General features: G+C 39.2%; 1 protein-coding gene across 2 annotated transcripts in view; it reads right to left on the bottom strand.

The window, feature by feature from the left end:
- Positions 1 to 2,454: 2,454 nt before the first annotated feature.
- The window catches only part of LOC140230759 (structural maintenance of chromosomes protein 5-like), a 46,006-nt gene continuing 35,697 nt past the window's right edge, over positions 2,455 to 12,763 (bottom strand). Inside the window, exons 17-25 of one of the 2 annotated variants that reach the window (XM_072310898.1) lie at positions 12,170 to 12,293; positions 10,159 to 10,281; positions 7,532 to 7,648; positions 6,066 to 6,215; positions 5,453 to 5,460; positions 5,235 to 5,397; positions 4,003 to 4,182; positions 3,450 to 3,545; positions 2,455 to 2,649 (exon numbers count right to left, since the gene is read on the bottom strand). In XM_072310898.1, the coding sequence (XP_072166999.1) occupies positions 2,506 to 2,649; positions 3,450 to 3,545; positions 4,003 to 4,182; positions 5,235 to 5,397; positions 5,453 to 5,460; positions 6,066 to 6,215; positions 7,532 to 7,648; positions 10,159 to 10,281; positions 12,170 to 12,293 (1,105 nt within the window). In that variant the 3' untranslated portion in view covers positions 2,455 to 2,505. Of the gene's footprint in view, positions 2,650 to 3,449; positions 3,546 to 4,002; positions 4,183 to 5,234; positions 5,405 to 5,452; positions 5,461 to 6,065; positions 6,216 to 7,531; positions 7,649 to 10,158; positions 10,282 to 12,169; positions 12,294 to 12,763 lie in introns of those variants that run through there. The other variant, XM_072310897.1, reaches the window with a different exon arrangement.

Below are 12,763 nucleotides of genomic sequence, written 5' to 3'. Positions count from 1 at the left end.
TATAAAGACGGAACAAACATGGGCGCCACCACCAAAAACAATAGATGTCTTTCTTTTACCATAATGCACCTTCATACCAAATTTGATCCAAAAAGAACTGCAGCCGGTAAAGCATTCACAAGAAAATCTCTGTGGTGGATGAGGCGGTGGCGCGACAAGGCTAAATCCATAGTATCCTCCGAACTCTGTTTGGGGGATACAATACTACTCCACGACCACAAGTTTAACCACTCACGAAATCATCGAGAGTCCGATTTGCAAAAATTTAGACTCGCTACGAGGATGGCATACGTATACAGTATTTCATTACAACAAAGTCATCTCACTGGTCCAAGGCACTTTGTTACAGGGAATGTCCACTGTGTTTTACATAGATCTAGGCAGAAAGAGTGCATTATACTACATAGACAAACAATGTTTCAGTACAGTTATAAAATGGAACACCTTGAGACGATTATGAAAGAATATATTTACTATAAATATATAAACTGAAACACAAACACACAAACACACACACACACACAACAACAACAAACAGATGGAAGCAGCAAATCCCAAATGATTCTAAAAAAGTCATTATTCCAGCACATCAATTGATCTGGATAAGAACTACTGTAAAAGTGGATATTTTTGCGCTCAGCTGGGTATGAAGAGTTTCGCGTGTTTTTAAATCCGCGGAACGAAGATATCAACTACTGGAACATATGGCAAGCAAAAATATTCTCATGATTTTATTTTCGCGCGATTTTATTTTCGCGCTAGTTTCTGGTTGCGCGAAATGCGCGAAAATTTCCACTCTTACAGTATCACATATATCTATTACAACTAACATTAAAGGATACAATGTACATATACCGTGTACGGCACAGAAAGTGGTTAACTCACAGGGCCCAAGTAATACAGCTACAAATCGGCTCTCTGAATATACATGTATATATCACTCTTTTTTGAAGTATGACATCTTTGTAGTACACACCTGGAGGCAAATTGCATCTTCATTTCAGGAAAGACTCACAGAAAGACAGCAATTGGAAGTGTGCATAGTTGGACAGACATAGGTTTCTGGATACTGCATTTTTCTGCTTTTTGGTCAAATGCCAGGGCCTGAAAAATGGGCACATCATAATGGGGTAAATTCCCTTGGACCAAAAGTGACCAAACGATCTCTGATATGATGCTGGTGATTTAAGCAATTAACTCTTTGTGTGGGCCACATCTACATGGACGACTTAGTTGATAGCTTGCCAAATTCGCATATTTTTCTCAAATGCAGTATCGTCTACCAACTGATTGTAAATCGCAACATACAGTACAACAGTACATAAAAAGCATCATGTGTGCCTCCATTCTGTCATTACATAACTTGTGGCGTGTGGTAACTAAAAAGTGATGTTCTACATTAATTTTTCGAGTCAATTCTGATCGTCTGTTGAGACTGTGTGTTCAAAAAGTCGTGCCTCCCAGACCTATTCATGAAAGCATGTATACTCATAGCCAAGAATACGAATTTGAAGTCTGTTTGGGGGTATGGAATGTTTGAAATATGGGCCAATTAAAAAGAAAGACAGCATAAACACTTCTATAAAAAGTTAGACGGTTATTAATATCAGAACATCTTCCAAAAGCCCTCATGAGTTGCAGCCTGAGAATATCATGCAACACATAAGGTACACAAAGAATTAAGGAATGAAGGTACATGTCTACTGTGAAGTCATTTGCATGAAAGAGACCGTAACAGTCCGCCCCCCCCCCCAAAAAAAAAAAAAAATAAATAAATAAAATGAATAAATAAAAGATGAAAAATATATAAATAAATAAATGTTCATCTTTATCGACTTTAAAACACTTGTGGATCACTTACAACTTTAATTTTACGCTCACTTCCAAGGTATGTTATCCAAGGTAAGTTAACAACTGTACATATACATACTTTGCCTTCAAAATGGGGTGTGACTTGCCCGCTGTCAAACTCTACTTGGGACCTGTGATGTCACAAAGGCAACTGTGGTGTTTACCTGTGATGTCACAAATGCAACTGTGGTGTTTGGATCCCTTACTTCTTCAGAGCAATATGCAGCCAGACATTGCAAGCAATGGCAATGTGTCTGTGTAACATGACATATAAAACCAAAGGACCTTCCATGTCTTCTGCATTGGGTACATTTCAGAACAAATTCACACTAGTTCTTTTGAAAATATGGAAACACAGTATCAGGAGAGTGGTGTCACTGTGCAGCTGGATAACCCTCTTACAATGTCCGCGATATGCCAAATGCTTCCCCTTTTATTTGCCCTTTCCCTGGTTTTCATTCATACTTTCCTTTTCTTCCCCCCCCCCCCCCAACTCATTTCCTTCCTGTCAGTCTGTGTATGTGTATCATGAGTGTTTGCTGCTGTCACCTCTTTTATGTCTTCCAATATCTTTTTTGTTTGTTTTTGTATTTACACAGGATATTTGGTCTTTCTTGCATTCTTTTTCCCTCTAAATCGCCCCCTCTTAGCCCCTCACTTAATCTTCTCCTTCTCCTTAATCTGCTCCTTGATACTGATGAACCTGTCAATGTCCCAACTCTTGTACGGCAGCATCCAATGAGAGTTGTACACGCACAGCACCTTCATCTTTGGACCGTACTTGAGGTTCAAGAGCAGCTGTTGAGAAGACCACAAAAAGACCAAGACAATAGTCATAAATATACTGTACCACTCACATCCTGGAGGATAATAATGCATTTGTCGTTAAATGTCAACTGTAGTCCCGACCCCTGGGTAGTTGTACCTGTGGATGCGATGGGCCAGGACTTGCATTAAAGTTGCCTTAGGATTTTAGCATTTTTTTTTTGCCTGGGTTGGTTGGGAATATACCAGGCTTTATTGGGGGAGATTCACTTATTTTGCCCAGGTGGGTCAGGAATATACAGGGGTTTGTCAGGGGGAAATCTTTTATCTTGCCCAAGTAGGTTGCGTGCATTCCAGGGTTTGCGGACAAAAATTTACATTGAAGAATATTCTGAATAGAGTATACTGAAGAATATTTTTGAGTGCTTCAATATTGCCCAGTCTGTCGGGGACTTGACCGCAACTTGGCCTAGTAGTGTGACATCTTAAAAACGCAACTCCATGCAAGTCCTAGCCATCATCGTGTACCCTGGGTTCAGGACTCATAAAAAAATAAAATTTTTTGGAATTCTCTTTACACTTTTTTACATTTGGTGTCCTGCAGTGACGTCACAAACTGTTGTAGTCTTATCATCCAGCAATGGCGGCACTGAAACTTTAACAATTTTGAACTTTTGAATGGATTGTCCAATTTTCTTCAAACTTTCACTGATGTTGTCTACTTCTTGCCACATTCACTCAAACCACATGTACACTGTATGTTTCCATGAACTTGTCTTTAAAGCAGAGTAAGCCAAGGGCAGAGTGCAGGTTAAATAGGTGGGAGATCTTACCTTTGGGGTGATCAGAAAATACTGGGAGGTGTTTTCTCGGCAGGCAGTCTCCACGACGAACTCGAAGACTTTCCTCTCGTTGCTCGGGTCCATACCCTGTATCAAAGATTTTTGTAGAAAAGTCATTCAATTGATGAGAAAGGAACCAACAGAATATTCATAATATTCCAAAAATGTATCAATCAACCAAATAACAATTATTCCTCTCAGTGACCATGATGTAAAATCCGAATGCATGGTTCAAGCTCTGTAAGTGTACTGGACTCATGATGGGGAAAAAAGATGAATTTCATGAATTTACGGCCTATTTATGAAAAAAAAAAATGATGCACAGGCCTATTTCGTGAATCGGTGAGAATTGGATGCTCTTGTTTAACTTTATGACACTGTTTAAACCCACTCACTGCGCTCGTGGGTATAAACAGACGTACAGTACATCATTTGTACTGAAGAGAGGACATATGAGACAGATATGCTGTACCCTCAGATCATCAAATCACCATCATCATGCAACATGGAGGGCAAAACAGAGTGAAGTCCTACGACTTAATACCTGATTGATTTCATCCACCACACGGAAGGGACACTTGTTTAGATCCTGGAGGGCCATCAGGTACAGGATGGTGGCCACGCTGCGCTCACCGCCGCTCTGGTAGGTGGCCGTCAGCAGCTGCAGCCTCTCGTTGGCCCGGAACTTCACCTTGATGTGGATGCCATACTTGTCATAGCTCTCCTGGTGGAGGAGTCGTTGCGAATAACATAAAAAGGATTTTACAAAACAGAAAAGACATAAAAATGAGGACACACATGATAGGGCTGCTTTATTGACAGAAACAAATTAAAATCAGTAAATTGGCATACAAAAATAATACTACATAAAAAGACAATTCCAATAAATAACAAAGCACGAAGAATGACAAAGGACAAATTTATCTTAACAACTGAGATATTAAATTAGCATCAGCATCAATTCCCTTCAACAAAAGGGAGTGTGAGTGATGATGGCATCAACATTAAATGATAAATATTTTTGTACAGTCATAACACAGAAAAGGCCCTTTCGTTAGTGAGGGTGATCCCATCTTGTGGTGGTAAAATTTATTGCTCCCGTGTCTGAACTGGGATATACGTAGCATTGACAGCATGTACATATGTAGCACAAAAAAAGGTCCAATGTCATTACATCAATAGTTTGTAGTTCTAGAAATAAGCGTGATGTAAAATTTCAGGTCCATGTTCTAACCCATTCAGGGTGCTGCTAGACGAGTTTTGATTGATTTGCATGACACATCAAGAGTGGCTGCACTTACACGATGCATTTCATTTCAGCTCCCCTTACTCTTGAAATACCATGCTCACAAGCATAACATGAAATCCTTTGGCATTAACGGTGTGTAAGAACACACTGGCCTAATAGCATCTTGGGCAGTAATAGTGACACTTTTTTTTTTTTTTTTTTGGTAGGAAATGGAATGTTGTAAACATATGGTATTCATAAGAAAAAAAATAACAGAAGAGAGCTGATTTGCAAGTACAGATGTATATAGTGTCATGGAGCAAAATCTGCTTTGACAATAGCAGTGATGATTGTCTTCTTAAAATACATACAGTATAACTGAAATTTCAAAAACTTTCAGTGAGCTGCAATTGCTGCTTGGTCGCTTACATTCAATATCAGTCACCCCGCCCGCCACTTATGAAATTAAACGTAAGGGCGTTAAAAAAAATGAATGAGCCAAAAAAAAAGAAAAAAACAAAAACAAAACACAATTCTGTCTTTCATACCTCATCGGGAGTATAGAGGGCGACCTCCCCGGCACAGCCCATCTTGGAAAAGAACAGCGAGAACTTGGAGGTGATTTTTGCAATGTGGTCGTTCAGCCGCTCCAGCCACGTTTCTTTCAGGCTCGTTATCCGGGTGGCTTGCTCCTTTAGCACATCTGGTCTGCTGCAACCTGCCAACAAGTTTTTGTGGCACAAACGATCACAGAAAGGAAAGGAACATCAAGACCTGATACTCTCTGGAAGTCTCCAGAAGGGAAGTCTCCAGAAGGGAAGCCTTTAGCAAGGCAAGTTATTTGCCCATGTGAAAGACAAAAAGTGGGATGGAATTAAAAGGAAATCCACTCCAAACATAAGTAAACTTCAAAAGAAAGACAAAAAAAAAATAAAATGATCCAAAATGACAAAAATCGGATAAGGAATACAGAAGATATGACATTTTGAAATTTCACACTGTTTTTTGGAAAACACTTCTTAACCAGTCCTTATGAATATTCAAATGAGCAAGTTTATGATGCATGCGCGTTATACAGTGCACTCCCTGTTATGACGAACGTGGTAATAGTGACATTCTGGTCACAACAAAATAATAATTCAGGCCTCAACATTATCCGCTCTATGTTCATTATTTGTATTTGTTCGGTTATAACAAAATTTTGATATAATGAAAGGAAAGTGCTGGTCCGGAGGACTTCGTTATAATGGGAGTCCACGTATATGAAATTCAGAAATATTGTTATTTTAGCCAATACAGGTAAAAGCATGGAGAGCATGTAGAGGGATAAGTAGATAAGATCTTTCGCATAAATGTGGTAGCTGTCAGGTTTATCTCACCTCAGCTTCAACCGTCCTGATTTCTTTCTTCCGTTTCTCGAAGTCCATGACCACTCTCCTGTCTGTGGGATACTGCAAATCGGCCTGGGTCTGCTTCATGTGGATTTGGCTCTCAAGTTCGACCAGGCTGTTTGTGTACTGCTCAAAGAGCTGGACAAAGAAATGCATGTCTGTTTAATCCACACAATTCTTGACACTCAGAGGACTTCTTATTGCTGACCATCGAACATGACTGCCCAGTTCAAAACATACAAAAAGTTGTAGGTTAGGATTCCCCGTAATTGACCAAAATATTGTAAAACCACAAATTTTGTGTGCATGAAATTTTTGCAAATTTCATGAGGAGCCAAGACTTGCGAAATTAAAATGCAAGCGAAAGTTGTTGTCTACACTATACATTGAATGCCAGTGGCGATTCATGAAAATTTAATGCCCTGAAAAAGGCAATAGCTCAAATTTGCAAAGTTTTTATGTGGCGAATATTTCTGGTTTTACAGTAGGCCGTTTAGGTTGACTGCCTCAAATTTATAAAGTTTGTTGTGTCTTCATGACATGTTACCTGGCTCTGCACACAGTTAAGCTTCACAGAGCATAAAATGGCATAAACTAGTGGTTTTACTGGATGGAGGTCCTGAAACTGACTAGCCTAAAGCATTCTTTACAAGTACCGAATGCATGGTGATATGAAACCAGCAATTGATAGGGACTTTGTAAAGTTGCTTTCTAATTGGTTTTCATTTCTTTTCTTGTGTTAAATATGAAAAAAAAAAAAAAAATTATGTCCGGTTTACTGGAGGTCTACACCCAATTATCGAGTGAAAATGGCATGCACTTAAAATGTTTCTGGGAGGCATACTTCATTTAAGCAATGTTCCAAATTATCAGGTGCCCGCTTATACCGATGAACACTGTATTAGCCATCTTTTTTTACCAATTTCTAGCATGCACAGCATGCTAGAAGTGACTCTAATCTGTAAATCCTCTTTTCTACCTTTTCTTGTGAAACTACATCTCCAACTTCTCCCTATTTCAATCACTTTTTTGAATGGGATAGGATGGCCAAATTATAACAAGTTCTAATCTATATTATCCTTGTAAAGCTTAGGGTTTACTCTTATTTTCAGTAGAAAGTGTTAACTCATGTTGGCCTACTTTTTGTGGGTTTTGAGCTGGGCAGTCGCATATGTGGTTTTCACGACAGCTTACAGCAGTAGGATGGCAGTACAATGGTAATATAAAGTATGTAACTAATAAACAAACCAAAATAAAATACAGAGAACACTATTGTGTGAGCATACGGGTGTACGTAGATGGTTTAGGTCCAATGGGGACTGATTGGTTCACTACTTCTGCACACAGTCCCATGATGTTGGATGGATGGACAACCCAATTACATACATAAATGCCTCTGGGCACCCTTCACGGCAGAGACATGACATGAGGGAGTTGCTGGCGTGGGTGGTTACCTTGCGTAGAGGGTCGGATGGCGAATCGCTGCCCGTCTTCCGCCTTGCATCGCCCAGTAGAGCCCTGGCCTCTTTCTTTACCTGTTCTACAGATTCCTGTGCCTCCTGCAGCTTACCCTGCTCACAGCAAGTCATGGTGAGGGAAAAATTGGAGAGGAGTTAATCTCTTCACCACATGCGGACACATATCTGTAATCAAGGTGTCGAAGAGCACATATAACTGGTGATTCACATGCAGTATTTGTGATCTGTAACTAGAACTTTGTATCAAGTTGTGGGCACCAAAGCTATTGTATGAAAACCGCAAATTAACCCATTGAGGATGGATTGATTTTGCTACAACATGCATTTCCCATAGACACATGCCCGAGTATACTCTGGACTCGTCCTCAACGGGTTAGGTGGCTTTCGACTGGAAGTTATAGTTGGTGTATTACGTGTAACTACCTATTGTCTGAATGTCAACGTTGAATGCTTTGAAATGTGAGCATTGTCTGTTAACAAAGAGCATGCTCCTGAGGTGATTATGGTTTTACATGCATCTACTGTAAAAGTGGATATTTTCGCTTGAGTAATTTTTTTTTTTTTTTTTGCGCTCGACCAGGTGAGATTAATTTCGCTTGTTTTTAATTCATTAGTGGAATATTGAGCAAAGAAAATGGGATTCCATCAGGATTTGAACCCGAGACCTCCGGATTGCTAGCCCGGTGCTCTACCGACTGAGCTATTAAAGCCCTACATGTAGTTCAGTGTTATTAATTCCACAGATGACAATTAATGATATATTTCCATGTTTGGACCGATGTCGCGTACAAATTTCATCTAAAAAACAATGAAAAACATAGGAATACATGAGAAATTCAAAAAACAATAAAATACATAAGAAATTCAAAAAACAATTAAATACTTAAGAAATTTTTCTGATAAAATTCTAATAAGAATATTCAAACAAAAAATGTGAATGTTTTGCAGTTTATTTAGTGATTTATACCAAATAGTCTGATTCCATGCATCATTATGCATAAATTTGCATAACTTAGCATAAATGAATTTAACAAAAAAATCAACTTCACGCAATTTTAGATTACGTCACAGGCAATGTGTGTGCAAATTTTCATCGCAATCACACGGTCGACAGTCGAGATCTGGAGATCTGTTGCGCAATGAATAAAGGCAAACTTTAGTATGATTATGACTTCCTCCAGACAACGATCAATACACGAACCCGACATACTCCATGACCTAACATAATGCAAGGCAAACAGCTGACAAAGGTGAAAGTCCATAGCCCTTCTTTGTGTGTGTGTGTGTGTGTAGGGGGGGGGGTGGGGTTGAGGGGTGATATCATGCAAAGAACGAGTTACACAGTACTAATCAGTTTTGCTTCACACTAGATTTGGGGCTGAGTGGTACTTCCATTCAAAGAATAATCGAGGACAAAAAGTGACAAGAATGAGCCATGCTATGACTAGTATGAGCATAGATGAGCAGAAAGAGATATCCAGGAAGTTCTGTTTTGACAAACAGGTGATACAACCCCTGTTTTTTCGACGAGATTCTGTTGCTATGGTAAATACGTGTATTGCCCCGTAAATCTCATCTCCTGACATTTCCTGAATCTATCATTGACAAAAGTGAGGATACACATCATACATCGTATAGTGGTCCACTGCAATAGTCAAATTATGAAAAAACTAGAAATGTCGCTATGGCGACTGGTATGCCTCCGCCATAATGCATGGTTCTCCGAATAGGCCTATAGCACAATGTCTTGACAATGTGTGATGACAGTTTCACATAACTGGCAAAATATTAAAAATGACAGGTTTGTCACAAATGCATTGAATGTTCACTTTCCTTGAACTAGGTTTATTTGGATGAATGGCTATACTGTCTAATAAGAGTGCAGGTATTTAGGGATTTGTACCCAACTTTTGACCCTTTTATAAGTTTAAAGAAGAAGGGAAATTTAGCACTTTCTCTTGACCTTTGACCTTTCGACAAGAAACTTCCAAGAGAATCTGTATTGGGTAATACATGCATACACTAAGTTTCAAGGAAAAATTCTACAGGCATTGCATAGATGAGAGGGAAATAATGACAATTTGATGAGTTGACCTCGACCTTTGACCCCCTGACCTTTGACCCATGACCTATAAATACCCTAAATGTTCACTGTCAGTCAGTACATGCATATATATTAAGTTCCATGAAGATATATCTTGAAATATTTGTGAGATATGGAGAAAAAAGTTAAATTTTAACATTTTCACTTGACCTTTGACCCCGTGACCTTAAAATCCAAACAAAGTATTATCTCCCCAGGATATACCCTCATACCAAGTTTGATGTAAAACCACTACACGGTTCTTGAGACATCGACAAAAACAAAACGGGACGGACGTACGGACGGACGTACGTACAGACGGACGGACGGACGACCCGAAAACATAATGCCTCTGGCCACTTCGTTGGCGGAGGCATAAAAAGGGATTAGAAGTCTCTATCTCTAGTGTTACGATTTAGTGATCTGTACTGTATATGCAATAAGAAATTTAAATGGGGATGCCTTGTGTTCTTCTGATTAATGAAATCTAGAAATTGAAATAAAAAAGTCAAAGAGTTACCAGAAGTTGTTGCTCTTCTGATTTATCTTCATTGATTTTGGCCTCCAGCTCCACCTTTGCTCTGTTGCACACCTCATGTTGGAAGAACAGGGATACTTTCCTCATTGCAAAGTGAAGGCAACTCTGAAGGGAGGAAAGAATAGAAAAATACAGATGAAAAGAAACCAACATTTAATAGGGAGCGGTAAAAAAGCAAAGGCAAGGAGAGCCTGGATCAAGTCTGTAGGGGCGTTTCATCAACGAGTTCGTCGGAGGTTTTCACCGACGAATTTGCTATCAGCCAATCAGACGCAAGGATTTACACTGACAACTGTTAAAAGCTAATGAAATCCTTGGTCTGATTGGCTGATAGCAAATTTGTCGGTGAAATCTCCGACGAACTTGTTGATGAAACACCCCCACACCTTGCTTTCACATGTACCAAGAGTGCTTAATTTGAATGCTAAATTACAAACATGATTGCAATTATGATTCAAGTCATCGTTCATTCACATGACCGAGGAAGGCTTTGCGGATTCCATGGTTTTGAATATCAGAGCGAGGAGGGAAGATTTGGCTTGTTTTGAAGTTCCCATCAATCACTCTTGAGCTGTAATTAGCATGCGATTTAACTGCAGTGCAAGCATTTGAGGAGTGCGGTCTCTCTGTGGAAGTGGTTGAAAGGACACCACACCACAAGCTCTGCCCTGAAAACACTATTGGAGGTCAATTACATTCACACAGTTCTTTCGGTTCTTAATTCTTGCAAAACATGACTGGATATCACCTCTCATCTGTCATTTGAAACACAATTAGAAATATGATTTGAATCATCCTCCGCAATTCCAGTTTGCATTCACAAGGCAACAATGCTTAATTTGAAACATGGTTCTAGTGATGTGTCATTATCGCGTTCCAAATCAAACACTCTCTGTACGTGTGAAAGCTAGGACAGACATATAAATTTACAGGCTCCCTGACATCCAATTTTGGTCCTGTGTCCATGACCACTTCTCTTGATGTATAGGGGTCCTCACATCACACAAATTCAGGAATTGTTTGATTGAAATATGTACTAAATGTTTTTAATCATTGAATTCTTTATCTGTTTTTTTTTTTCTGCTCCCACCATAAAGCTTCACTGCTCAAAAATCTTTCTTGCCTTTTGTGGCATCATAAACAGTGAAGTCAGCTGATCAATGCATAACAATACCTATTAGTGTGCACCTTGCCAATAACCATATGAACCCACTCACAGTACCAAGACAGGCTTTGTACAATACAATTCCACATTTTTTTTATGATCATAATTCTTTTTTTTTTATGGGGGGGGGGGGGAGCATACTCAGGGAATAATTTTCCTGGTATCGCATCGCAATTTGCTATGCACTTTTACACCACTGCTACACAAGCTATCTTTTGTGTAGCAGTTTTCTTCCATAGAAGTGTACAGGATACCATGTGAAATATTGTTCATCAGCTGAAATTGCTAATCAAATTTGAGTTGGAAAATTATTCCCTGATACTCAAAATCCTGGAGCATTTTCCACATAGCAGTGAGTACCATAGTATCAGAAATGTACTTCTACAGTATGTCAATTGTCTAGCAACAGCTGTACAAACAATGTATAACCAAGGAGGTTCAAAAGATGGAGTCACAATGTTCAGTCTTATTCCTTTTGAACATGTTTGATGCTGCAACTCGAAAATATTTGAGGTATGCGCCAAATTAGATCTGCCTCACTGATAGGAAGACAATTGACTCGTGTCTCAGGACATAATGACCAGCCATTCTCGAAGTAAGATATATCTTTGTGATGGTAATTACATTTCACAATCCTTACTTTAATGTCACAGATGAGCAGTACATAATGGTATAGACGCGGGGATGTGCGGAGAGGAATTCAGCAAAGATTGATGAAATAAGAATCAAAAGGACTTGACTGTTTTGCTTTCCCTTTGATTTGTTTTGTTTGTTTTGTTTGCTGTTGTTTGTTTGTTTGTTTGTTTTTGCTTTCCTTTTTCTACCCACCTTGTTGAGCTCACAAATCTTCTTGATAATAGTCAGTTTCTGGTTGTTGTATCTCTGGATGGACTGGTTGGCCTCCATCTTGGCTTGCTCTAGATCCACTGCCTGTGCCTCTCTCTTCCGGATGCTGCAAAACGCCATCAAGAAATGACATGCGTTCATCAGTACATCTGATGTTGAAAGTACATGACTATTACTACAGGGTATGCATAATTTTTTTTTTTTTTTTTTTTTTTTTTGGGGGGGGGGGGGGGAGGGGTGGGAATGATCCACTTACGTGAACCTGTACTAGCCATAGCTTGCCATACTGTTTTCAGGTTTTCTGACCATTTTCCAAAACACAACCACCACCAAAAAAAAAAAACAAAAACAAAAACAAAAACAAACAAAACACTTCAATCATCATGTACAGAGAAGGACAAATCACTTATGTATCAGAGTGACAATCACACACAAATAGTGTAATTATATGGGTAGGATTAGGGAAGTTATGCAATACCTATAATTGACAGAGCCCTGCTCTAGTCTTGACCAATCAGACTAAGAAACCACCTGTCAGTAATTTGTTGCTGCATTTTCTTTTTTATTCTACCTATT

Source organism: Diadema setosum, chromosome 7 (genome assembly GCF_964275005.1).
Source record: "Diadema setosum chromosome 7, eeDiaSeto1, whole genome shotgun sequence".
NCBI lineage: Eukaryota > Metazoa > Echinodermata > Echinoidea > Diadematoida > Diadematidae > Diadema > Diadema setosum.
The sequence above is the reverse complement of the archived record's forward strand: the minus strand, read 5'-3'. Positions and strand labels throughout refer to the sequence as shown.